Source organism: Saccopteryx leptura, chromosome 1 (assembly GCF_036850995.1).
Source record: "Saccopteryx leptura isolate mSacLep1 chromosome 1, mSacLep1_pri_phased_curated, whole genome shotgun sequence".
Lineage (NCBI taxonomy): Eukaryota > Metazoa > Chordata > Mammalia > Chiroptera > Emballonuridae > Saccopteryx > Saccopteryx leptura.
In genome coordinates this window covers 98,772,684-98,799,010 of record NC_089503.1, presented here as the reverse complement: position 1 = coordinate 98,799,010, position 26,327 = coordinate 98,772,684, and the positions used below count along the sequence as shown (strand labels likewise).

The window sequence follows — 26,327 nt, the reverse complement described above, 5'->3', positions numbered from 1 at the left end:
CATGAGGGTAGCAGGGCTGTAGTCCCCTGCGTGCTCTAACTGTGGGAACATGGGGCCTTGACACAGCAGGAGCTAGGACACATTGCACAAAGCCTTTAGCATGAGTTAGCTGTTCCCTGGGCTGGGAGGACAGAAAAGTTCAGTGCTATTTGAACTCCCTGCCTTAGCATCTGCTGCCTCCGTGGCAGTCTTGATTACTCCCCGAAGTTTCTCCTGACCGAGACTGTAAAGAAGAGCTGGGAGTTGTGAGTTACGTGAAAAGTCTCTGAGGTACTGCAATCTGTGCTCCTTCCCTCAAATATTGGATCTTGGCACATAGAATACAACAGTTTTAGTTTTTCTTTTGCTTTTGCCAGAATAGCCTGAAATTTACGGTGGTGATCTGTCTCATGAAAGGTGGCCAGAGTCAAAATACTTTCATGGGGCTCAAACAGTATAAAGAAAAAGAATAAGATGCTTCCTTCACCCCCTTCTATCACAGGGATTCCTGGTATACCACATGCTGGAGCTTGATATGTTAGCTACAGCAGGTATTTGTAGAAAGCGTCTTTTCCCTCCCCACTTCACGTCCATTGCCTGACTCTGGTGAGATCCAGCCTCCAGCATGGGGGCACCCCTGCTAATGCAGGCCCTGTCAATAAGTGACCAAAGATTCCTGCAGTTCAGCCACCTGCTGTTCCTGGGTTAGGGAGAGAGGGCACACACTAAAGTCACTGAATCTGAATGAGATCTGTCCATTCCAAAGAGGGCAAGTTATTTTCTGCTATCCACCCCAGCTAGAATTTATGTCAGCTTAGGGGCCTTTCTGCTCCCTCCTTCAGTGAAGAAAAACCTCAGGAGTCCCTCTAGTGCAAGTTAAAGAGGTTCAGTCACGCTGAGTTCAGCTCCCTAGGGCCTCCCGAGTCAGTCTCCTGGGGCAAGTGCTGGCTTTGCAAGGTGAGGATCCACTGTCAGTGTTGGATTTCGGGGCAGGGGTTGAGATGAAGAATGACTTCAACTAGGCTGTTTCCAGGCTCTTATGAGGTTTTTAGTCTCCACTTTTTCTTTCTTATTAACTGCCTACTCCTACAGAAACCTAAACTGCTATAGTATTGTGTGCTAACTGTATTTCTATAGCTTCCCTCCCAAGTGTAAGCCGGCAAGTTCGGTTGGGGGGTGGAGCTACGTGGAGCTTTCTTGTGCTTTACAATCTGAGTGACACTTTCACACGTCTTTTAAAATTAATTATTGATTTTAGAGAGAGAGGAAAGGGAGGTAGGGGAGGGAGGGAGGGAGAGAGAGAGAATAAGAGAGAGAAAAACATTGATCTGTCCCATATGTGCCCTGACCCGGGATGGACCAGCAACCTCTGCCCACCGGGAGGACGCTAACCAACCGAGCTATCATGCCAGTGCTAACATGTCTTCTTATACCTATCCTTAGAAAAATCTGTTATCAACCCCATTAACAGTTCTTCATTGTGGGAGCTTGGAAGCGGGTGCGGAGAAGGGGTGGTAGGAGCCCACCTGGGTAACCACAGCAAATGTTCTGGAGGTGATATTGAGTATGTTGAAGGTCTATGACTGAGGTTTACTGGGAGTCAATGGTGGATTCAGGTATCTAAGGTTAAGGGGGGTGAGGGTATGGAAAGGTTAGGAAAGAGAGGAAGACAGGAAGAGAAAAAGAAACTGTCAAAACACCCTCTCAGAAGAGCCTTAAAGTCTAGGGGTGTAGGGTGGTCTAGGAGTCCGAAGGGCGGGAGTGGGGAGAAGGGGTGTGTGTAGTGGTGGTAGTGGAGAGCCCAGCTGCAGAGAGAAACAAAGCGGTCGCTGTGCAGGCGGGGGGTGGGCAGGGTGCTGCTATGGGAAAGGAGGGGTGGACCTGGGCTCCAGCCCCACAAGGGCGTCTTCTCTGGCTGGCCTGGCCGACCGGACGCGCGGGACCGGGGACGGGGGCGGGGAAAAAGCCGGGAGGAGGCGGGACCCGCTCCCTCTCCACCTACTCAGCGGGCTCCCAGGGAAAAGCAACAGTATCCTGAGTCGGAGGCCGCCGCGACGGAGTCAGACCACGGGACTGGTGTTCCCCTCTCCCCGGAGGTAAGAACACTCCCTCCCTCTAAGCCGGCGGGTCTCGTTTGCTGCGTTGCTGGGACTAGAGAAGGGAAAGTCCCGGGGCCTGGCCGGAGCCGTCAGATAAGCTCTGGGCTAGGGAGCCGGAAAGAAACCCGTGGCGGAGGTGGGTGCTCCGAGTTCATTGGGGCGAAAACGGCTTTGCGGGGAGTGGACTCAGCCGCTCTCCTGCCAGCGGCTTGCTTTGCGCTGCCGCGGGAGGGAGCCCACGCACTCTTTCCAGCGGGACGCTGATCCTAACTCCGTCAAGACTATCCTGCGGGCACCCAGACGAAGCGCCGGTCAGTCGCGGGATCCCTTCTGCTTGAGTCCCACAGGTTACCCTCTCTTGCCGACGGCATAACTAGAGAGCCCTGCACCGGAAGGGGGTTCCCTGTGGCATACCCGTTCCCATTCTGGACCGGGCCGCCTTGACGGACCTGGATGGGGTGCGGAGTCGGGCTCAACGGCATAGGTGTCCGGGAGGGTCTCTTGGGTGTATTCAGACGATGGGAGGCCCGTCTGGGACCTCCAAGGTCCTCCTTCGAGGCCTCACTTCTTTCAGCTTTCGAGAGACACGATGGGACACCCGGGAGAGTGAGTCCAAGCCCCTTGCCACGCCCGTGCGGTTCAGATTCGAATTCCTTGCCGAGCTAAGCCATCCGGGCTTCTCCGGGATGGGGAAGTGCGGGCGGGCGGTTCCGGCCGGGAGGCGGGTGGCTGGGAGGGGCCGTCGGGCGCGGGGTCTCGAGGCGCCGGCGGACGCTTCCGCCCAGGCAGTGGCGAGCAGGACCTTGGCCGGGACGCCGCACGGCCCCGCGGGAACCTAGGGCGCCGGGGCGGGGCAGCATTCTGGACCCGTTAGCTCAGCGGTCCCGGAGGCTCCCGGAGGCTGACTCATCGCAGCGGTACCACACACACACAGCTCCCCACCGCGTCAGATGTGCCCAGCCTGCATCACCCACGCACACGCCACATGGCCCAGTCTCTCTTCGCCCTGACACGCACGGAACCCTACATACACACTCCATGCACCCTGAACCCCGTGCAGCCCTCGCGGGAACCCGCCCACCAGGAGCACATGTAGCACCGCTCTCAAGCAGTGCCTGCTCACACACGCACCCGGCTGCTTCACTCTCACTCTTGTCCCACGCAGCCCTGCCTCCGGCAGCTCCTTCATACACGCACCTCCCCTCCCCCCGCGCACACGCAGCCGTCCGCTCACACGCGCACCCCCTTCCCCGCAGCTGCTCGGCAGGGAGCGGGCGGCGCAAACAAGCGGCTCCTTCTCCCGGTTCCGCCAAAGAAAGGCTGCTTGTCCGGCATCAGCGACGGGCGGGGCAGCCCCGCCGGTGGCCCAACACTGAGGCCTTGTCCCACCTGGCGAACACCCCACTCCGCCCGCGACGTGGGGGAGGTGCACTTTCCCGCACCCCACCCCCACACAAATAAAACTCAGAACCCTAACTACGCTCACGTCTTCCTCCCCGGCTCCGCGTCCACTCGCTCCCCACTGCGGGGGACCCCTGGGTGCCTCAGTCTCCTTCTCTCTTTAACTCCCCGTGTCTCCACCCCGAGGTTTTTCCTCCGCTGCTTTTGGTACCTTCTGCTCCTTCCCGGATCCTCGAGGACCCCTCTGTCCTCAGTCTCCCCTATCTCCTTTCTGTTCACCCAGTCCTTCTGCCTCTCTGTCCCTCTCTCCCCCCCTACTCTGAATCCCCGGGACTCTCTATCCTGCTTCCCCATCTCCTTCTCCTCCCCACTTCCCCACCTCTCTGCCCTCACCTTCTCTCCCCATGTCTTATTTTTAACTCATCTCTCCTCTTTACCCACCCCATTCCTCCGCAGACCCCTAGTTTTCTTCCTCCATAAGTTCTCTCCGACCTGGGCCTTTCAACCCGCTCTGGTCCCCCGTCCAGCTCTAGGGACTCGTCCCCTGGGCTCCTAGCCTCAGTTTCCTTTCCCTTCCTGACTCTTCCCACGTCGACGGCCCTTCCTCGAGGCGGATGTGTGCTAGGAAAGTGGAGAAGGCAGCGGGCCGGGATGCCCGGTGCTCGACCCCACAGGCCTCGGGCCGCAGCTGTGTGACGCCCAGGCGAGACCACGGAGGGCTCCTGGCCACAAGTGAGGGCAGAGGCGCCGGCTGCCTTCCGACCTGGGGCTAACCCTGGACCCTTCGTCTGCGGCTGTGTTTGGAGCCTGGACCGTCTCTAGTGCCTGTCGGTTCCAGACCTTTTCTGTCCTTTCCCGGGCCTCCTTCCACCCTCGTTCGGGTGCCGAGATCCCAGAGCGGTGACTTTAGACGCCCCATTCGGCAGAAAGGGCTGGTGACCGGGTGCGGCTGCTGATTCCGCCGGGCAAGGAGGCTGGAGCGGCCAGGTCCAGGCGAGGTCACTTGTCGGCGCCCCGGCCTCGCCCCGCACTGGGCCTTTCTGTTGCACATCAATTCCAGACAGTCAGGCCTCTGCCGCCCTGCGCCGGGGGGGGGGGCGCTTGGACTTCTGTACCCGCGGCGTGGGAGGACTACCGAGAGTCAGGGCGGTGCTTCTCTCCCGCCCCGGTTGCTGGAGAGCCAGACTCGCACCGCAGGGAGCTTTTTTTTTTGGCAGCCGGGTGGGGCGGGATTTCCCAGAAAGGCGGCGGAGGTCCGGCGGGGCGGCTAGGATGGTAAATACAGCCGCGGCAGGGAATGGGCAGCTCCGTCCGACAGTAGCTGTTCGCCTGTGGGGGGCGCCAGGACGTAGTTCCGCTCCGCCATCCAGGCCGGCGCTGGGGTCCTGGGACGGGGCGCCCCCAGGTGGCGGCTCTCTGACCCCTTTGTCAGAGCAGCGCCTGGGTGGAGAGATGCATTGGTTCTGGTGTATCTTTCCATTTCACCTGGATTAGGTTTCAGTGCTGCGGCCACAGCCCTCGCACCTTCCAGTTGGCACATCTTTTCTTATCTTTTCCGTCTCTCCCTACACCTTTCTCCTTATCTCTCCCTCTCCTTTCATCTACTTATTCCCTTATTCCCTTCTCTCCTCTCATTTAATCACTTTTGTTCCCCTCAACCGTACAATACTTATCTTTACTTGAAATTTTTTGATGTAAATAAATGAGCATACTTACAGCTGCCTCTTAGGGTTATGGTGACATGTTTGACAGATGAAACTGAGGCCCACCAATGCCTCAGTTAAAAGTTGAAGCTCATGCCCTAGCCGGTTGGCTCGGCCGTAGAGCATGGGCCCCCGCGTGTAGAAGTCCCGGGTTTGGTCAGGGTACACAGGAGAAGCGCCCATCTGCTTCTCCACCCTTCCCACTCTCCTTCCTCTCTGTCTCTCTTTTCCCCTCCCACAGACAAGGCTCCATTGGAGCAAAGTTGGCCCGGTACTGAGGACGGCTCCGTGGCCTCTGCTCAGGTGCTAGAATGGCTCTAGTCGCAAGGGAGCAACGCTCCAGACACGCAGAGCATCGCCCCCTGGTGGGCATGCCAGGTGGATCCCGGTGGGGCGCATGCAGGAGTCTGTCTGACTGCCTCCCTGCTTCTAACTTTGGAAAAACACACACACACACACACACACACACACACACACACACACACACACACACAAAGTTGAAGCTCATAGTAATAACTTAACATGTTTATAGTGCTTTTCACAGCATGTCATTCAATATAAAACCTGACTCTCCAGACACTTAAAAAAAAAAACTAACAGTTTTAATGAGGTATAATGTATATACCATAAAATTCGCTTAATATTTAAGTATATATTCTATTTTTTAATTTAAAATTTTTATCTTATTGATTTCAGCAAGAGAGGGAGGAAGGGAAGAAAAGGAGAGAGAAAGAGAATGGAACATCAAGCTGTTTTGTTTTTGTTTTTGTTTTTATAGAGACAGAGAGAGAGTCAGAGAGAGGGATAGACAGGGACAGACAGACAGGAACGGAGAGAGATGAGAAGCATCAATCATTAGTTTTTCGTTGTGGCACTTTAGTTGTTCATTGATTGCTTTCTCATATGTGCCTTGACCGCGGGCCTTCAGCAGACCGAGTAACCCCTTGCTCAAGCCAGCGACCTTGGGTCCAAGCTGGTGAGCTTTAGCTCAAACCAGATGAGCCTGCGCTCAAGCTGGCGACCTCAGGGTCTCGAACCTGGGTCCTCTGCATCCCAGTTCGATGCTCTATCCACTGCGCCACCGCCTGGTCAGGCCATCAAGCTGTTCTTGTGTGTGACCTGATCAGGGATCCAGCCAGCAAACTCTGCTTCCGGGTGATACTCTAACCAATGGACCATCCAGCCAGGGCTATATTAGATTATTTTTAGTATATTTACAAAGCTGTTCAGCCACCATCACAATTTAGTTTTAAAACATTCCTTTCAAGCAAAAAAGAAATCTTGTGCTCATTTATTTGTCATTCCCATTCCAGGCAAGTACTAAATCCATACAATCTTTTTAAAAATCATTATTCCAGTTTTTTTTCTTTCCCTTCAGCAAGAGAGAGAGAGAGAGAGAGGGAGAAAAGAAAGTAGAGAGATGAAAAGTATCAACTTGTAGTTGCCGCACTTTAGTTGTTCTTTGATTGCTTTCTCATATATGCCTTGACCAGATGGCTCCAGCCAAGTCAGTGACCCCTTGCTCAAGCCAGCAACCTTTGGGCTCAAGCCAGCGACCATGGGGTCATGTCTATGATCCCATACTCAAGCCGGTGACCTTTGGGTTTTGAACCTGGATCCTCAGAGTCCCAGGTCTATGCCCTATCCACTGTGCCACCACCTGTTCAGATTCATTATACCAGTTTTATAGAGAATGACTTGACAGAGAAAAGTTAAGTCATTTGTTCAAGACCTCACAGCTAATAAGTAAAGAACAGGGTTAGACACTAAATGTTTAATGATGCCTTTTCTTCACTATTTTTGTTTTGTTTTCCTTACCTCCTCTTTTATGTAAACTCCCTCTTGCCTCTCCTCCCTCAGAGAATACTGACGGATTTCCTTGAGTTAAAAGAAGCAGTACAGTAGTCTCTGTCCCTGGAAAACTTTTCCTGTCACCAGATCTCCTAGGTAGGTGCCAGGCCAGCTGGGCCTTGGTGTAGGTTAATGGCCTTTGCCTTCCCTCTTTGCAGGCAGACTTGGGAGGGGTCCCAGGCCCTATCTGGCCTGGTCTCTCGTCCACCATCTTGGGTGGAAATGGTGACAGAGGTGATGTGGTACAGGCCTGAAGGAGTGAAAGCTCAGAGGGTAAAATTAGTAACTCTATGGCTGAGGCCCTTAGGCCCCACTGCCAGGGGTCAGACACTTCTTGGAATGCTGGCTCTTTACCTCAACTTCCTCTCCAAGTCACCTGGCAGAGGGGTGGAAGAGAAAGTGGAGGGAAATCCTGCCTTTAGGAATATTTTTCTCAGCTTTCCCCAGTAACATTTTCAGCAGCAAACGAGAAGTTTTCACTCCAGCAAGTTGATCAAAGGGTGGGCATGGAGGGTGTTCTAACAAAGGTCCTTCTTCATGTTTCTCAGGTATCAAAAATGTGAGCCAGGGAGAAAGTGATGGGTGGGAGAAAGTTCAAGTTCTGGTTCTGGAATCTATTTTACGGTTTTTCTAAGGACCTAAGCTTCTTACAACACCAAATCAGGTTTGGACCCCTAGAGTCCTCTATTCCTGGGAATAGTCACCACTGAGGTTGTCTGTTTGTTTGTTAGTTTTTGTTTTTTTTTTCTGATTGTGTAGGGACAATCTGGAGAAGAGAGGGTTGAGACATAGATAGCAGGAATGGTTGAGTTTTCTTTTATTTATTTATTTATTTATTTATTTATTGTATTTTTCCGAAGTTGGAAACGGAGAGGCAGTCAGACAGACTCCCACATGCGCCCAACCGGGATCCACCTGGCATGCCCACTAGGGGCGATGCTCTGCCCATCTTGGGCCTTCGCTCTGTTGCATCCAGAGCCATTCTAGCGCCTGAGGCAGAGGCCCCGGAGCCATCCTCAGCGCCTGGGCAAACTTTGCTCCAATGGAGCCTCGGCTGCAGGAGGGGAGGAGAGAGACAGAGAGGAGGGAGAGAGGGAGGGGTGGAGAAGCAGATGGGCTCTTCTCCTGTGTGCCCTGGCTGGGAATCGAACCCGGGACTCCTGCATGCCAGGCCGATGCTCTACCACTGAGCTAACTGGCCAGGGCCTGAGTTTTCTTTTTTTAAAAAATTTATTTATTTTAGACAAGAGGAAGAGAAAAAGAAATATTGATTTGTTGTTCCACTTAATTATGCATTCATTGGTTGATTCTTTTTTTTTTTAATTTTTATTTATTTATTTATTTATTTATTTATTTTACAGAGACAGAGAGATAGGGACAGACAGACAGGAACAGAGAGAGATGAGAAGCATCAATCAGCAGTTTTTTTGTTGTGACACCTTAGTTGTTCATTGATTGCTTTCTCACATGTGCCTTGACCTTGGGCCTTCAGCAGACCGAGTAACCCCCTAGCTCGAGCCAGCAAACTTGGGTCCAAGCTGGTGAGCTCTGCACAAACCAGATGAGCCCGTGCTCAAGCTGGCGACCTTGGGGTCTCGAACCTGGGTCCTCCACATCCCAGTCCAACGCTCTATTCACTGCGCCACCGCCTGGTCAGGCTCTTTTTTTTTTTAATTTTTTTTGTGACAGAGATAGAGAGAGTCAGAGAGAGGGACAGATAGGGACAGACAGACTGGAAGAGAGAGAGATGAGAAGCATCAATTCTTTGTTGTGGCTCCTTAGTTGTTTATTTATTTATTTATTTTTATTACAGAGACAGAGAGAGTCAGAGAGAGGGATAGACAGGGACAGACAGACAGAAACGGAGAGATGAGAAGCATCAATCATTAGTTTTTCGTTGCACATTGCGACACCCTAGTTGTTCATTGATTGCTTTCTCATATGTGCCTTGACCACGGGCCTTCAGCAGACCGAGTAACCCCTTGCTCGAGCCAGTGACCTTGGGTCCAAGCTGGTGAGCTTTTGCTCAAACCAGATGAGCCCGCGCTCAAGCTGGCGACCTCAGGGTCTCAAACCTGGGTCCTCGGCATCCCAGTCCGACGTTCTATCCATTGTGCCACCGCCTGGTCAGGCCTTAGTTGTTTATTGATTGCTTTTTCATATGTGCCTTGATCAGGGGGCTACAGCATACTGAGTGACCCCTTGCTTGAGCCAGCAACCTTGGGTCCAAGCTGGTGAGCTTTTGCTCAAACCAGATGAGCTCGCGCTTAAACTGGTGACATCGGGGTCTCGAGCCTGGGTCCTCTGCGTCCCAGTCTGATGCTCTATCCACTGCGCTACCACCTGGTCAGGCTGGTTGACTCTTTTTTTTTTTTTTTTTTTAATAGGGACAGAGGGAGAGAGTCAGAGAGAGGGATAGACAGGAACAGACAGACAGGAATGGAGAGAGATGAGAAGCATCAATCATCAGTTTTTCATTGCGACACCTTAGTTGTTCATTGATTGCTTTCTCATATGTGCCTTGACCACGGGCCTTCAGCAGACCAAGTAACCCCTTGCTCGAGCCAGCGACCTTGGGTCCAAGCTGGTGAGCTTTTGCTCAAACCAGATGAGCCCTCACTCAAGTTGGCAACCTCGGGGTCTCGAACCTGGGTTCTTGGCATCCCAATCCGACGCTCTATCCACTGCGCCACCGTCTGGTCAGGCCCAGGCTGGTTGATTCTTGTATGTGCCCTGACCAGGGATTGAATCCATAATCTTGGCACAGAGGGTTGATACTCTAACCAACCAAGGTACCCTGCCAGGGTGAGTTTTTCTTATGTCTATTTTTTTTGTGTGTGACAGAGACAGAGAAAGAGACAGACAGAGGGACAGATCGAGACAGGCAGACAGAAAGGAAGAGAGATGAGAAGCATCAGTTCTTTGTTGCAGCACCTTAGTTGTTCATTGATTGCTTTCTCATATGTGCCTTGACCGGGGGGGGGGGGGAGCTCCAGCAGACTGAGTGACCCTTGGCTCAAGCCAGCAACCTTGGGCTCAAGCCAGTGACCATGGGGTCATGTTTATGATCCCATACTCAAGCCAGTAATTCCACGCTCAAGCTGGATGAGCCTACGCTTTAGCTGGGGACCTCAGGGTTTCGAACCTGGGTCCTCCGCATCCCAGTCTGATGCTCTCTCCACTGTGCCACCACCTGGTCAGGCTTCTTCTGTCTTCTTTAAGAAAAAATTCTACTGAGACACCTTGGGAAAAAAGTCAAAGGAAGAAGAAAGGGGAAAGGTGAGGGTGAGGGAAGGATCTCTTACCTCAGCCCTGCTATACTCCTGGCAGCCTCTAGCTACCAGTGTCCTTGGAGGAGGGGGGGTTCCTTGGATTCACTTTCTCCTACTAAGGTAGATTTTTCCCACCCTGCTTACAGCTCTAGATGTCTGAGGGTCCTCAACTGCCACAACCTGGGTGCTGGGTGTCAGAGGCAAGAAAGCACATTAATACATATTAGGCCTTCTAGGGCTTTTTGTGGTTTCAGTGGCAAGGACCAGTATGGTGTGGTATCCATGCTGTAGCTACAGATGTGACACCGCCTCCCTTGGGAAGCTCCTCCGCTTTTCCTTTAGCACAAGCATGCTGGAAATGCTGGTGCTGCTCTGCCCTGAGGGCCCTGCCGCAGATCCTGCCCCTTTCCCTTTTCTGCCCTGGCCTTCCCACTTCACCGGCTCTCTGGTGTGTTCCCAGGAGCTCTGGACACCCAGGACCATGGACGCTATCAAAAGAAACCAGCTAGGCCCTGGATGCAAGACCCAAGCGATACTGCAGGTGAGTTGGGCCGGGGCCGTGGGGCAAGGGGTTGGTGAGGATGGGTTTGGCTCCTGTCTCCACTCATGGTCCCAGCCCAAGAATGAGAGCAGCGGTTCCTCTCTGCCCTTGCCCAGGTCCCAGGTCTATTAACAACTAAGTCTTTATCTGAACCAGGTTAATTGGCTTACCCAAAAAATACCCATTGAAACTCAGGAAGGGTTTACGGATTGACCCTGAGCTGTATTCCTCTCCTCAATCCATGCCTCTGCCCTCTCTTGTGATTTAGTTTAACAGGGACAAGCATTGGCCAAGTGGATCACCACAGACAAATCTATGGAACAAGTTTTTTCTTTTTTTTTTTTTTAATTAATTGATTTTAGAGGGAGAGGAAGAGAGGGGAGAGAAAGAAATCTGTAATTCCATCCACTTATGCACCCATTGGTTGATTCTTGCATGTGCCCTGACTGAGGACCCGTCCCACGCCCTTGGCATATCAGGATGTGGCTCTAACCAACTGAGCTACCTGGCCAGAGTGGGCCAAGTCTTGACTGGCCCTCCTCAATAATACCTGCTCCTCTTACCCAGTGCCTCCCCGTTCTCCTTGTTTCTGTCTTTTTGTTTGTTTGTTTGTTTCTGTCTTAATAGACAAAAGGGGTGGTTAAGCCAAGACTTGAGGTAAGTCCAGTGGGACCAGGTAGTGGCCTAGATTCAGATCTAATTACACTTTAGTGGAATAGCGCTTTGTGCAAGATTTTGTGCTAAGCCTTTTGACACCCTCAGAGCCCTTTGGAGAGGGCAAGTGCTGGAGAGAGTGCTGGTGTGACTGGGACTAGTGTGGTAGAGTGCTGGCCTAGAGTCTCTAATGATGCTCATCTCCCACCCCCCTAACTGCAGAAAGGACCCCTGGACCTGATTGAGACAGGCAAAGGGCTGAAAGTGCAAACGGACAAGCCCCACCTCGTGAGCCTGGGAAGCGGGCGGCTCAGCACGGCCATCACCCTGCTGCCGCTGGAGGAAGGTGAGTGGAGGGGCGTCCTACTAGCCACCGCTCTATCCTTACAGACACCCCTGCCCTAAGGTTCAGGCAGTGTGTCGGGGCCCTTCTGCTAGCAATGTTCACCTTCCCCAAATGGGTGGCAGTGCCACCCCACCCCGGTTCTCTTCCCTCATCTGCCTCCCCAGACCGCCTGCTCTCTTTGGTTGATAATCTGGCTCTGTGACTAGGATTAAAGATTAGTTTAGAAACAAGGAGGAGAGCACTGAAACAAGAGAGCATATTGCTCTTAGCAACCAGTGTGACCAAGAAGAGAGGGTGCCCCACTCCAGGGCAATGCCTGGCGTGGGAGAGAGTACCAGTGGAGAAGGGAGAGATGGAAGTAGGGCAGACCTCTCAAGCAAGATATGCCCGGCACAGCCCCTGTGCTTTGCAGCTTCTGTGTTTCCTCTCTTCTCTCCTGGTTGCACTTGTTGCCTGGGTGATACTACATTCCCCACATTCTCCAAATACCATCCTAGGGGCTCTGCCAGGGGAGGGTCTGCTCACACAGAAACAATGAGGGGAGAGGCAGGGCTGAGGAGAGAGGGAGTGAGGGATGGCAAGGGTCACAGGTGGCAGAAGGGAGGGAGAGAAGGAGAGGGGGAATTTTAGAAGAAGGGGGGGTATAAAGGAGACAAAAGATTTAGGGAGGGAGAGTTGGAGGGACTAAGGGAAGGTATGCAGAAAAGGAGTCCCCCTCTGGACTCTATGTGGAGTCTGGGTCCTGCTGTGCCCTCTGGACTTTTCTGTCTTTGGTCCAGAGTTTTCTCTGCCTGGGAAGAGTTTCTATCACCTACTGTCTCCACCAGGCTCAGGTGCCCCAAAGTGGTGGCCAGGTGTAGGCAGTGGTTCTCCCTGGAATAGGGGTGAGTCACTGTGGCTCTTCTTGCCTTGTTCCTGCCTCCTCAAACTGGACAAACCTCTGACTCAGTTCCCCTCCTGTCTTTAGGGAGAACAGTGATTGGCTCTGCGGCCAAGGACATCACACTGCAGGGTCCAGGCCTGGCTCCACAACACTGCTACATTGAGAACCTCCGGGGCACCCTCACCCTCTACCCTTGTGGCAATTCCTGTGCTATTGATGGGCTCCCTGTCCGGCAGCCTACCCGGCTCACTCAGGGTAAGGTTTGATGCCTCCAAACAGAGGGGGCCTCTGTTGAAAAGATTGTGCATGATAGGGGCAGGGCGAGCCTGCTCTGGTGGTTGCCATGGTAACTGCCTTACTAACCATATCAGAGGTGGGGTGTTCCAGTGCATCTGATGTGCCCAAAGAACATCCTGAACCCTTCTGGCATGACTTTTCTTCATCCTGATTTTATTCTCTAGTCACCCACAATCCTTCCTTCCTACATTATAGGGAGAGAAGAGGTTTTTATTCCGCTATCAAAGGGCATGGGAAGTGGTCATCGGTGGTTGTTAGGGGGAACAATGGAAGCCGCAGTGAGGGGAACGATGGCATTGTACTATGACGCTAAGAGGGACTGGTGGTCTGAAAAGCTGTAGGGGTGGGTAGGAGAGGATAATACCCCCTATGGGGATGGAGTAAAGCAAAATCTGAGGATATGCCACTCCTCTTTAAAAACTGTTGACAGTAGCTTTTGAGTCATGAATATGGTTAGCACCTTGTTTCCCAAAGCAACAGGTCATTTTGTTGTATAAGTTAGATTTAAAAACTGGGCCACTAGTTACTATGGTAACCAGGTAAGGGGTTGGCTCAGGTGGCACTTTGACAGAACAAGTGTGTTTACCTTGAATATCTATTTATATGGTGAATCATCACATTAGGGGATGGATAAGGGCAGATTTGGGGGGTGGAGGTGGAATTAACATGAGGTTGAGAGCTTGGGCTCAGCATGCCTCTGAGCAGGAGTACTGGTGTCCTGAAATCATTTTCTGGGACTTTGACCTCTTATCAGCTAGAAGCTCCTTTGCAATGGAAATCCCACTTACTCCAATGTTTCCCTCTCTCATTAAAAAAACGTTTATTTTAAATTATTTTTTGTTTTTTCAAGCAAGTGAACAAGAGTGAGACAGGAAGGGAGAGAAATGAGAAGCATCAACTCATAGTTGTGTCACTTTAGTTGTTCATTGATTGCTTCTCATACGTGCCTTGACTGGGGTGGGGTGGGGGCTCAAGTCAAGCCAGTGACCCCTTGCTCAAAACAGTGACCTTAGGTTTCAAGCCAGCGACCTTTGGGCTCAAGACAGCGACCATGGGGTCATGTCATGTCAATGCATGCTCAAGCTGGCAACCTCGTGCTCAAGCTGGATAAGCCCACACTCAAGCCAGTGACCTCAGGGTTTCGAACCTGGGACCTCAGTGTCTCAGGTCAACACTATCCACTTCACCACCACTGGTCAGGCTATTTGATTTTAGAGAGAGAAGAAGGGAGAGAGAGAGAGAGAGAGAGAGAGAGAGAAAGAAAGAAAGAAAGATTTGTTGTTCCACTTATTCATGCATTCATTAATTGATTCCTGTATATGCATTGACTGGGGATCAAACCTGCAACCTTGGTATATCGGATTGACACTCTCACCAACTGAATTGCCGGGCCAGGGATCTCTCTCTCCTGTTCATACCCCTTGGGGCCTCTTTAAATGCTATTCCCTTTACAGCTGACTCAGGAGACCCAACCTTGCCCTACTCCTTTCTTCCTGTCCTTGGGAGTGTTGGGGGAACAACTGACCTCAGGAAGGCAGACCCACCAGCAGCAGCAGGCTCCAACTCTGGATGAGAGGAGGAACTATATAAATTAGGACTTTGGCTGTGATGCCATCTCTTTGTTGATGGCCTTCTTCAGTTTCCTTTTTAAAAAAGATTTTATTTATTGATTTTAGAGAGAGGAGAGAGGAGGGGGAGGAGCAGGAAGCATCAGCTCATAGTAGTTGCTTCTTGTATGTGCCTTGATTGGGCAAGCTCGGGGTTTTGAACTGGCGACCTCAGCATTCCAGGTCGACTCTTTATCCACTGCGCCACTACAGGCCAGGCATTTCCTTCAATTTCAAAGAGAGTATCTTCCCCAAGATTTGGGTGCATGGAAGTGAGACAGAACAGCAAGGAGAGGCAGGGGCAGGATTCAAAGAAGGCTGGAGAAAGCCCAGCCCTAGCTGTTCCAGCCCCAAATCCCTCACATTTGTGGGCAAGAAATTCTTCCCCAGTGTTGTGAGCAGGGTAGAGGAGCCGATGCGCTGTAGGCCTCTCTTGCCCGGTCTTCCCAGTGCATCATTTAGCTTCCTGAGAAGAGGGACAGCCTGGGCCAAGATGGAATTCTTAGGCATTTCCTGTGACCTTCCTTACCCCAGTTCTTCCTATCCAAAAGCCCACCCTGCCAAGTATGTACTCTCCCACTCTCTTCTGACCCCAACCCACTTCCCTTTCTCTCCCTCCCATCCCTATAGCCTTCTTGTCTAGGCTCGCCTGTCACAGAAGCTTGGCAGTCTGGGGAGGGGTAGGCAGAGGCACAAAGGAATGGGTGTTCTTCTCCCCAGCTCTCCCCCTCCCCTGGGCTCCAGGAGCTGAGGGTTTCCTTGTCTCATCTCTGGAGCAAGGCACCAAGCCCAGCCCTGCCTGGCCCCACTCCGGACATTCTTGGGAGTGCGTTTCCCTGGAAACTGGGTGGCTCGGGGGTGTATGTGCTATCTCTGTGTGTCTGTGTAACTGGAGTATGTTTATGTATCTCTGGATATGTTTGTGACTCTAGGCTTGTGTAGCTCTGTGTTTGTGTCTTTCACTGTTTGTAGATCAGAGTGTTCAAGTAGGGGGAAGGAGTGAACTCAGGACTGATTGTACCAAAGTGTCCATGTGTGTATTCCTATGTGTATATGAGAACTCACTGGCCACGTGCCCATCTGTGGGCGTATGTGCAAAAGATCATTTTCCCTGTTAAGTTCCCCCAATCCAGCCTTGAAGAGGGGACCGTCATCTTTGAAAAATAGAGGGATGCCACCTGACTAGGTGGTGGCGCAGTGGATAGAACATGGGACTGGGATGCGGAAAACCCAGGTTCGAGACCCCGAGGTCGCCAGCTTGAGCAAGGGCTCATCTGGTTTGAGCAAAGCTCACCAGCTTGGACCCAAGGTTGCTGGCTCGAGCAAGGGGTTACTCGGTCTGCTGAAGGCCCACGGTCAAGGCACATATGAGAAAGCAATCAATGAACAACTAAGGTGTCGCAATGAAAAACTGATGATTGATGCTTCTCATCTCTCTCTGTTCCTGTCTGTCCCTATCTATACCTTTCTCTGTCTCTAAATAAAATAAAATAAGAAAATAGAGGCATACCCTAGAAATAACAAGGAGCCTGCTCTGGCTGGGCCAGACCTTAGATGCATCATTCTGGGCACTATGCCCAGCCATAGGCAACTTAGAGAGGCACACAACGTGACAGGCAGAGATGGCAGTGACAGGCTCTTCCAGCAAGAATATGGGTGGGGCAGGTAGGCAGAAATCAGATGCCAGTCTTTTACTAGTGCTATGGACATGGAAGCCTGAAGTAAGGGAGCCAGGAGGATCCTCACTCCACTCCCATACCCATGTGTATTGGCACATCCAATGCTGCCTCCTCTATAGAGCAAGAGGTGGAGCCCGGAATAGGACCAAGGAAATGAGGAGGAATCCCAATCTTGGTCAGGGCTGACCTATCCTGGGACCACAGGACCAGGCCACATGAAAGATCTGGGCGGGACTAAGTACAGGAGGGCCCAGAAAGCCACATACTCAGGGCCCAGGCTGTCTAGACAGCAGGTCCTCATCCACTCCCAGCATTTGCTGCCAGCCCTCGTCTCCATGTCTGCTTTGCCCACTAATGCCCCTCATTAGTGGGTAGGGGCTTGTGTGAGGGGCAGCATGGGAGGCTCCCCGGGACATGGCTGGGAGCCAGGATCCCTCTGGGATCCAGAACACTAAGCCTTTTCTCCTCCCACCCACTTCTCAGTTATTCCTCCTGTAAAATGGGAGTGAAGTCTCCAACTGTCCTCTAAGACTGATAAAGGTCTTGACTAACCCTGGCTGGGTTGCTCAATGGATAAAGCATCATCCTGGCATGGCATGCTGAGGTTGCAGGTTTGATCCCCAGTCAGGGCACGTAGGAGAAGCAATCACTGAGTGCACAACTAAACAGAACAACTAAAGTGAAACAGTGAGTTGATGCTTCTCTCTCTCCCTTCCTCTCTCTTCTTCTCTCTCTCTCTCTCTTTCTCTTACCCTCCCTTCCTTTTGCTCTCTCTCTCAACAATGGAAAAAAAATTAAAATAATAATAATAAAAAGAGTTTGCCCTGGCTGATAGTTCGGTTGGTTAGAGCATTATCATGAAGCACAGAAGTTGCTGGTTCAATTCCTGATCAGGACATATATAGGAACCGATTAATATTCCTGACTGACTCTCTCTCCTCTCCCTCAAATTAATAAATTAAAAAAATTTAAAAATCTTGACCAATAAAGCTCAAAGGAAGGAGAAAAAAAGCAAAGGCTCCTAGCTCCCCACTTCTTGAGTTTGCCTCCTGTTTTTTTCTCACTGGCAGGCACCCTGTGTCTGTCTGGGTCTGTCCAACTGGCCATCACAGTTTCCAGACTGATGAATCACTCTTCCTGAGGCAATTTCTTTTAAAGGCTTCCCCTGTTTTGCATTTGACCCTATATGGCCCTTCCTTTTCCCTTCAGAAGGGGAATAAGATGCATGTGCACATGTGGGTGTGTGAGTGCATGTGAGGAGTATGGCAGTGTGGGCAGGTGGTCAGCAAGGGAAGAAAAATTGCTTGGTTATTCCTCTGAGGAGCATGGCTCTTAGTTTCAGAGTCCCTCCAGGGACCGAATGGAAAGATTTCTGTGCCGGAATGAGTATGTAACTAAGAGGGGGGTTAGTGCCTGTGGGGCTGTGTGTGTGAGAATAAATGCGTGTGACAGACAAGGCATGTTTAACTGGCATGTTTGTGTGGCCTAGAGTGTGCATAGCTGATGTGCTGTCTGTGTGACAGCAATTGTTGATGTGCATCTGAGAGAAAGTATATGAGGCTGTGTGAGTGCTGAGCACAGCAAGTGTGTCTGAGAAACATAGTGTGTCCCTCAAGGCTCTGTTGCCCAGAGACCAGGTCCCCGGAGCGAGAGAAACCCTGGGCCCAGGCTGGGCAGTAGGTACTGCCTGGCCCAGAACCTCAGTCTGCCTGCAGGGGGTCCTGAGGCAGGTGGCACTGTGTTTCCCAGATGGAAAGGGCATCTCACTGGTGGAAGAGCTCCTTTCTGCTCCTTTCTGGGGCTGGCACAACTGGTGCTGTGGTCAGGAGCAGCCAGGGCAGTGGGCTGGACTAGAAGGAGCAGTGTCTTGGTCTAGCCTAGGTTGTGGAATGAGGTGAGCTGCTGAGAGTGTGGGGAGCAGGGGTGTCAGAAGTGTTCAGGATGGGGACAGGAGCTGGCTCCATGCTGCTCAAGTGCACAGAGACTGCCTTCACCTGGGCTCCCAGCTAGGAGGGGCCTCGTCACAGTGACAGGCTGAGTGAGGGCCAGAGCCTGACCTAGTGACTTAATTGGATCCCTGCGAGTTCTGTTCTTCTACTCTCTGATAGATATATGGACCCATGGAATGAAAGAGCTTAATTAACCTCTGCTGCTATTTTGCTTTTTTTGTTTGTGTTTGGCGCTGTTCCACCTCCCCCCCCCCCCTCAGCCCCCTACCCCCTGCCTTCGGGAGAATCCTGTACACTCTCACTCTGCAGTCCTCTTCCCCGAAAACCCCTTCCCCGGCTCCAGGGTACCCCCACCACCACCACCACTCAGGGTTCTCTACTGCTCAACCTCTGCTGTTATTGAAGCCAACCTCCCAATTCTGTAGATAAGGTCAGAGGACGTGCCTGGCCCAAAGTGACCAGCCAGCAGTCCGGAGCTGTCCCAGCCTCGTCTTAGCTCCCCCCCCCCCCGACTTCCTACCACAGAGGGCTCTCAGTGAGACCCCGGCTCCTTTTTCTGCCTCTTGGCTCTTTCCTCTCCGGTCTCAGTATTCACACACACAGACACACACAGACACACACACCACCCGCCTTTCCTTCTGTCAGCTCCCTTGAGCTCTTCCACCCTGCCTCACTTCTACTCCAGAGCCTGTAGTCATAATCCCGAACCCACTCCTTCCCCGCATCCTCCCGACCCGCCCTCTCCATCCTACTCCCCTCTCTTCTCCTCCATCACTTCCTCTTCCCCTCCTCCGCTCCTTTGTCCCTCCCCTTGGCTCCCTTCCCCCAACGCTGGTGGCCGGTCCGCCCCTCCCCGGGCTTTGGTGGCGGCTCTCTGCCTAGCTGCTAGCTGCTTTGAGCCTGGAGCCGGTGGCGCGGGAGGTCAGCCCCCGCCTCTCCAAGGCCCGGGGCGGGCCGGGACCTGGAGGGTTCGAGCCAGTGGGGGCCAGCGATCCATTGGTTCTGGTTCAGCGGTGAGTCCTCAGCCTGGCGCCAGCCACAGCCCTCAGGCAGCCGGGCTGTGGAATAGTTGGGGCTGGGAGGGGCATTTGGGGTGTGTGTGGGGCAACTAGCAGGGGGAGGGGGTCCTTGGGTCTCTTTGGGAGCTTGAGGCTGTGAAACTCGATTAAATGTGAGCCCTGACATTTCTGAGTGGGAGGTCTAGGCTTGAGGCCACTCCTCAAGAGGGCAGACTTCATCTTCCCCAACACTAGGCGGAGGAGAGGACCCGCCTCTGGATGGGATTGAGGGGTCCTGGTTAGGATGAGGGGAGCCTGTGTATGGCTGAGAGGGGTCTCTGATGGAAAGGGCTAAGGCCCTTCCTTCCATCTGCCCTTCACCCAGCCTTCCTTTGGCCAGTCCATTCTATTTATGTGACCAGCAGGACAGTGACTATCACTGTGAGTGTGTGAGCATGTGTGCCTGTGTCTGAGAGTGTGTGAGAGCCTGTACTAAGAGTGTGTTTGTGTTGTGCTTCCCCTCCTCCTCTGTCAGAGATAGGATCCATCCACCCTCTCCTTTGCCCCATATTTTTCTCTCCAGATGTGCAGCTCTCCCACTTATCTGCACACTGCTGGGCCTGCAGCCCCTTTGGGAGTGGTGGTGGGGGGCTCAGAACACAACTTTGCCTGGATATGAATGGGGCTCTTGGGTTTTCTGAGTGGGCTGACCTTTGGAGGTGTGGGACAGGAATGGGCAGAGAGGAGGTTTATTCCCAGAAACAGACTGGCCAAGCCTCTGAGGGCATAGGACTAGAGTTGGGGCACTTCCTGGGGCCCCTGAGTGCAAATAGAAAGTTAATTTGGGCAGGAGCTGGGCTGCTCTCAGGCCTGCTGCCCTCCTGCCCACTCTATTAATACAGGCCCAGCTCTTCTGCCTGACATCACCTATTTATAGTCCAGAGGCAGCATGGCCACACCCCCTGTAGGGAGGAGGGTGAGGGGCAGAGGAGGGGGCAGGGAATTCACAGCTGTAGGAGCCTAGCCTGAGGGTCTCTAAGTGCCCACAGGCTGCTTGGGTGGGCCTGGCACTGATGAGCTGGAGTCTACTCAGACGCCCTGCCTCCTTCCCAGCCTGAACTGTGCGGTCGGTCGGGCTCCTGATTCCTGCCCCTCCCCACCTTCCCCAATCAATCTAGAATTGAGTGGGCCTGTGTAGACCCTGCAAACTGGCTGAAAGGAGAGGGAGGCTCCCCTGGCATGGCTTTTTCTGAAACAGCTGTGGTTGTAATTAGGTGAATGGATGGTTGGCTATTATTTATTCTGGTTATGATTACTCTGGGATCAGCTCTTCTGATTGGTGGCTTGGCAAGGAAGTCTCCCACTCTCCTAACCACCCATTAACCTTTAGAATTATTGGTGCCCGTCTGCCTGGAAGGCCCTGTGGGTGTGCCAAAGAAGTGGGTGGCTTTGTCCACTATGGTTATCTGCTATGGGCTTCTCAGTCTTCTAGGCCTCTCCACCCCCATGGCAATGTCCTGGGTTCTAGCAATAGGCTTCTTAGTGGGGGCCTGCTAAGGTACCCATGTGGCCTGGGATGCCCCATGCCCTTATGGCCAGCACGGTCTCAGCATCCAGGAATGTAGAGTTCCCTGCCAGTCTTAGCCCAGGCTGGTATGAAGCTTGGGGGTGCCAAGTGGCACCAGGTTGGGTATAGGTGTCTGGGGCCAGGGACCAGGAGTGTGAAAGATTGGAAGAGTGCTGGTAGGGAGCACCAGGTGTCTGCTTCTCCAAACATAGTGTCTTTTGCAGGAATTGCTAGCACCTGTATGGCCAGGAGGAGGAGTTCTGCCAGCCATACTTAGGCACTGTGGGCACACCTGCCCCTGTGCACACTCCTGGTGCCCTTGGCTACACTTTCTGGCTCCCACATACCCTCCCCCTTTCGTACACTCTCACTTCCTGGGCAGGACTGGGCTTGAGTCTATTGCCTGGGAATGTGCTTGGCTGAGGCTGGGCCCATTGGCCTAGGCTTGGCTACATTCCAGGGGAGACGTAGGAGCAGGAGGATGTCAGGCCAGAGGGTGCATTGTCAGAAAGAAAGGGTGGTGGCCACTCCTACTGTTGGAGTCAGGAAGCAAATTCCAGTCCCTGAGGGGGCACCACAGTATTTCCCTGTCTCCTAGCTCAGAGGCAGAAGTTGCTGCCTCTGGAACTCACGCTTCCACGCTAGGGGCATGGGTACACATTGGGTCCGGGGGACAAGGGTGTCCGTGTTCTCTGAATAATTTTCTCCATTCACAGAGCACTCTCACATGCACTGTCTTAGCTGCAAGGTCTGTGGTATTGTCCTCATTTCTTGAAAGAGAAAACTAGACTCGGGGATTGAAGTGACTTCTCCTGAAGGTCTCACAGCTAGTGAGAAGAGTTAGGACTGGTACTCAGATCCTGAGACTCATAAGCCAGTACCCTTTCCAGTCTGCCCTGTGCCGTTGAGCCCTGTGCCTTTCCCAAGCCCAGGCCGGGCTGGGTGTGGACACTGCAAGTGCAGGTGGGGATGGCTCTTTGGAGCCTGTGGTGAGCCTGGGAGTGGGATGAGGGTAGCCTGAACCACGCCCGCCCCTTCAAGCATTTTCTTTTTCTGAAGGCTGCATGTTGTGCCTGGGTCAGTCCACCTTCCTCCGCTTTAATCACCCAGCTGAAGCCAAGTGGATGAAAAGCATGATTCCGGCAGGGGGCCGGGCCCCTGGGCCCCCCTACAGTTCTGGTCCAGGTAGGTACCCAGTTGGGGCAAGAGGTTGGGTTGGTGGTACCCCCTGGATAAGTCTTCGTCCTTGCCCAGTCCAACCACACTTGTAGTGTCAGGGCAGGACAACACCCATGATCTGGGCTTGCTGCCACCTGCCTTGGGCCACTGGTGGGAGAATGCCAGGCACTCTGGTCACTGGAAGAGATCCAAGAAGTGCCGCTTTGCTGGCCTGGAATTGGGGAATCATGAGCCTGAGAGATGGAAGGCTCTGCCAGCTTATGTCCCACTGCCCTGGAAGATGTCACCTCAGTGTCTGGGGCCCTGACCCTTTTGTGTTACCACTAGGGAGCCTTGCTTTCAAATGTGGTTTGAGGAGGCAGAAAGAAGCATTAGGTCAAATCTCTGTAAGTTCTGGTGGGTCTCGCCTGCTGGTGATCATGTCCTTGGGCCCTGCCCCATGCTCAGACCATGCTATGCCAGCTGATGACTCAGTGGGGCAGCTGCAGTTTGTGTGTGAATTACTGATCCCGAGAGGAGAGTGGGTGATTATCCCAGGGAGCCAGGACAGCCAGCCTCAGCCCAGCTGCTTAGGGCTTGGGGTGCAGACCAGGAGGCTGCCAGTGGGCCTACTGTCCCAGATTGTGCGTGGGCATTCAGATGGCTGTGGGATCACATGTGTCAACATGGAATTGGGACAATTGGACATGTCTGTCAGGTATACCTGGTAGTCTCGTCAGTGGCTTCAATGGCTAGTCTGGGAATCTAAGGAGAGGTGGTTGGTCACTGGGGTATCACCAGTGTCCATGGTAACCCCTCTGAATGTGGTCCAGCACAGTCCTCATAATTTTGGACCCAAACTCAGTCTTGGCAAGGCTTTCCTGTCTCTTCCTCCACCTCCCAACCTTTTCTACCCTTGACCCCCCAGGAGTTCAGATGCCTGTGCTCCCAGTCCACTCTCTGATTAGCTTTACCCTGCCCCCATTGTAGCCTTGTCATGCCATTCCTTCAGCCGTTTGGGGCAGTGTTTTCAGCTACTTGGGTTGGTTGACCAGGGCTGGGGTAGAGCAAAGGCTATTGCTGGCATTGCTTAATGGGCTAATTGGAGGCATTGAGTTGCACCCAGTCGCTGGTTAGCCTGGCTTCCAGGAACTAGCCATCAGTGCCAGGCCCCTCCATCACCTCTGATTAGACAGAATGGTGCAGCACACACCCCTCGTTCAGCTTTGGAGGCTTTGTGTGTGTTTTCCTGGGTCTTAGCTGCTGTTGGTAGCCCCTAATGTCCGATTAGTCTTGGCTGCTGTTGGTAGCCCCTAATGTCCTATTAACCCTCCTGAAACTCAACAACTCCATAGCATGACCCTACCCCTTTTGCAGAATGTCCACCTGCCCTCTCTGATGGAGAGATATAGGAAGTTGGGGAAACCAAGGCAGGGAGGAATCTAGTGTTGGGGTGAAAAGGCAATAACTAGTCCTAGAGTGCCTGACATTGTTGCTAATTCTGTCCTAAGTGATAAAATGTTAGAGCAAGAAGGTTCCTACGCACCCTCTTCCTTTACAGAAGAGGAAAATGGGCAAGTCACTTGAATAAGTTGCTCAGCAGGTCGGTGGCAGAGCTGGGATCAGAACCCAGACCTCTCGGCTTTGTCTCTAGAGCCTTTGCAGCCCAGTTTTGTTAGGAGTTGTGTGTGGAGGGTGCCTTTGCTTTTGCACATGTGGACCTCCCCAAAGTCAAAGAGCAGGGCCTGAGGCGTCTTTGCATTTCCCTTTAGCAGAATCAGAAAGCCTGGTGAATGGGAACCATACTCCACAGCCTGCAACCCAGGGACCCTCGGCCTATGCCAGCCACAGTTCCCTGGTGAGCTCTATAGAGAAGGACCTGCAGGAAATCATGGATTCACTGGTGCTAGAGGAGCCTGGAGCTGCTGGCAAGAAGCCTGCTGCAACTTCCCCACTGTCGCCGATGGCTAACGGTGGTCGCTACCTGCTGTCTCCCCCAACCAGCCCTGGCGCCATGTCTGTGGGCTCCAGCTATGAGAACACCTCTCCAGCCTTCTCTCCACTCTCCTCACCAGCGAGCAGTGGAAGCTGTGCCAGCCACTCGCCCAGCAGGCAGGAGCCAGCACCTTCGATACCTCCGCTGGTGCCTGCTCGTTCCTCCAGCTACCATCTGGCCCTGCAGCCCCCACAGTCCCGACCTGGCGGCACCCGCTCCTCTGAGAGCCCCCGGCTGGGTAGGAAGGCGAGTCTCGAGAGGCCACCCAGCCCTGGCCTCCGGGGTCTGCTGACAGACAGCCCTGCAGCTACCGTCTTGGCAGAGGCCTGCAGAACCACTGAGAGCCCCTGGCTGGGGGGGCAGCTGCCTGTGGTAGCTATCAACCTGAGTGAATACCAAGCTTCCAGTGCCCACAGCCAGCCCACCAGCATTCCTGGCAGCCCCAAGTTCCAGCCTCCAGTCCCTGCTCCCCGAAACAAGATTGGCACACTTCAGGACCGCCCGCCCAGCCCTTTCCGTGAGCTGCCTGGCACTGAGCGGGTGCTGACGACCAGCCCCTCATGCCAGTTGGTGGGCCGAACATTTTCAGATGGGTCTGCCACCCGCATCCTGCAGCCTTCTGAGAGTCCCCGCCTCAGCCGGCGAGGTCTGGACAGCATGCGAGAACTCCCACCCTTGAGCCCGTCTCTGTCCAGGCGGGCTCTCTCCCCCATGCCCTCCCGGACTGCCCCAGATCCCAAACTCACCAGGGAAGTGGCAGAGACTCTCCGGCCCCGGCGCTGGGCAGCCCATGGGGCTTCACCAGAGGACTTCTCACTGACTTTGGGGGGACGGGGCCGTAGGACACGAAGCCCCTCACCTACACTCGGGGAGTCCCTGGCACCCCGCAAGGGCAGCCTGAGTGGCAGGCTGAGTCCAGCTTACAGTCTGGGTTCTTTGACCGGGGCTTTGCCCCGACAGAGCCCACGTGCCCAGAGGAAGCTTTCTAGTGGGGACTTACAGGTGCCTATCACTCGAGAGCGGAAAAATAGCATTACAGAGATCAGCGACAACGAGGACGACCTCTTGGAGTACCATCGGCGGCAGCGCCAAGAGCGACTTCGGGAGCAGGAGATGGAGAGGCTGGTGAGCAGATGCCTGGAGGCTGCTGACTCCCACTGCAGGTTCTCTGCAGGGTGTGGGCAGGCTGGCTGGTGGACCCGGTGGGGCCCGGGCTTCTCCAGTTCCTCCGAGATATACCGTAGTGACCAGTATCTCAAGGTTCTGGTGCCCTGAAGAACTTTCTTTGAAGTCTCTAAGGCTTTATTTTAAATTAATGCTAATTTTGTATTTATTCTGTAACACAGCTTTTGTTTTAATGTATACATTTTCACATTATTTACCTGAATTCATTGAAGCTCTGGGGAAACACACATTTATGGTTGAGGCCTTGTACCTCTCGGTTTGAAAAGCAAGTCTTATTGATGAGAAGGTTGAGGCCCAGAGACCGGAATGGGCTTTCTTAGGTCACACAGTAAGTTGCAGAGTTGGAATTGGAACCCAAGTCTCCTGTCTTTCCAAGTCTTGTTCTTTAAAAAAGCCCCTGGTCCTTCTTTCTTGCTTCACTTTGGCATCTATAAATGGTGCATGCAGGAGTATCTGGGAATGTGGGTGGCAGGGAAGAGGAGGAGAACAGGATGTCAGCCCCTGGCCTGATATGTGCCAGCCTGTGTAATTGTGATTGTGTGTGTTGCTGTGTATTCGGGGGTTGGGTACTGTTCTGGGCAGCTGTCCTAGGGTTAGCATCTCAGCTCGATGGGGGCTGGGATTCCCCGGATAGCACAGGGAACCTGAGGGTCTCTCTGAGTGGTGTGTCCACACTTGATCACATGTATAGAATAGGTCTGCCCTTTCTGTCTTGTGAGCAGAAGAATGCAGGGGCTGGGGAGCCCAGGGGTCCTGAAATTGGTTTGAGGACAGTCACAATTGAGGAGGTTTGTCTGGAGGCCCTTTCGAAGGAGGTTGGGACAGCGTTGGGTGAGGTGAGGTGTCAGGCAGTGTGCCTCTGTTGGGTGGTGGAGAGATGAGGCTGAATCCCTGTCTTTGGTTGCTAAATCTTCTCTTCCCTGCCTAGCTGAGAAAGCGTGGTCCACTGTAGGGGCTCATCCTGGGAAGGGGGCCGTGAGCCTGGCACAGGCAGAGTGTTGGTCCAGCCTCCCCAAACTCCTTTCAGCGCCCCCCTCCAGCTCAGACCTCACCACCAGCTGTGACCTGCCCCACCTGCCACTTTAAATCTTGGAGGCTGTCTGCCCTGCCCCTCCCACCTCAACCAGGCTGCTTATCTGGGTACTGGGGTAGGGGTGGGGGC

General features: G+C 53.3%; 1 protein-coding gene across 16 annotated transcripts in view; it reads left to right on the top strand.

The window, feature by feature from the left end:
- Nucleotides 1–1,949: 1,949 nt before the first annotated feature.
- Nucleotides 1,950–26,327, top strand: part of PHLDB1 (pleckstrin homology like domain family B member 1) — a 54,410-nt gene continuing 30,032 nt past the window's right edge. For 7 of the 16 annotated variants that reach the window (XM_066372250.1, XM_066372255.1, XM_066372247.1 and 4 more), the window contains exons 1-6: nucleotides 1,950–2,075; nucleotides 10,766–10,846; nucleotides 11,723–11,846; nucleotides 12,814–12,984; nucleotides 21,886–22,011; nucleotides 23,757–25,105. In XM_066372250.1, coding sequence (XP_066228347.1) covers nucleotides 10,787–10,846; nucleotides 11,723–11,846; nucleotides 12,814–12,984; nucleotides 21,886–22,011; nucleotides 23,757–25,105 — 1,830 coding nt within the window. In that variant the 5' untranslated portion in view covers nucleotides 1,950–2,075; nucleotides 10,766–10,786. Of the gene's footprint in view, nucleotides 2,076–10,765; nucleotides 10,847–11,722; nucleotides 11,847–12,813; nucleotides 12,985–19,093; nucleotides 19,275–21,885; nucleotides 22,012–23,756; nucleotides 25,106–26,327 lie in introns of those variants that run through there. The other 9 variants (XM_066372300.1, XM_066372284.1, XM_066372274.1 and 6 more) reach the window with 5 other exon arrangements.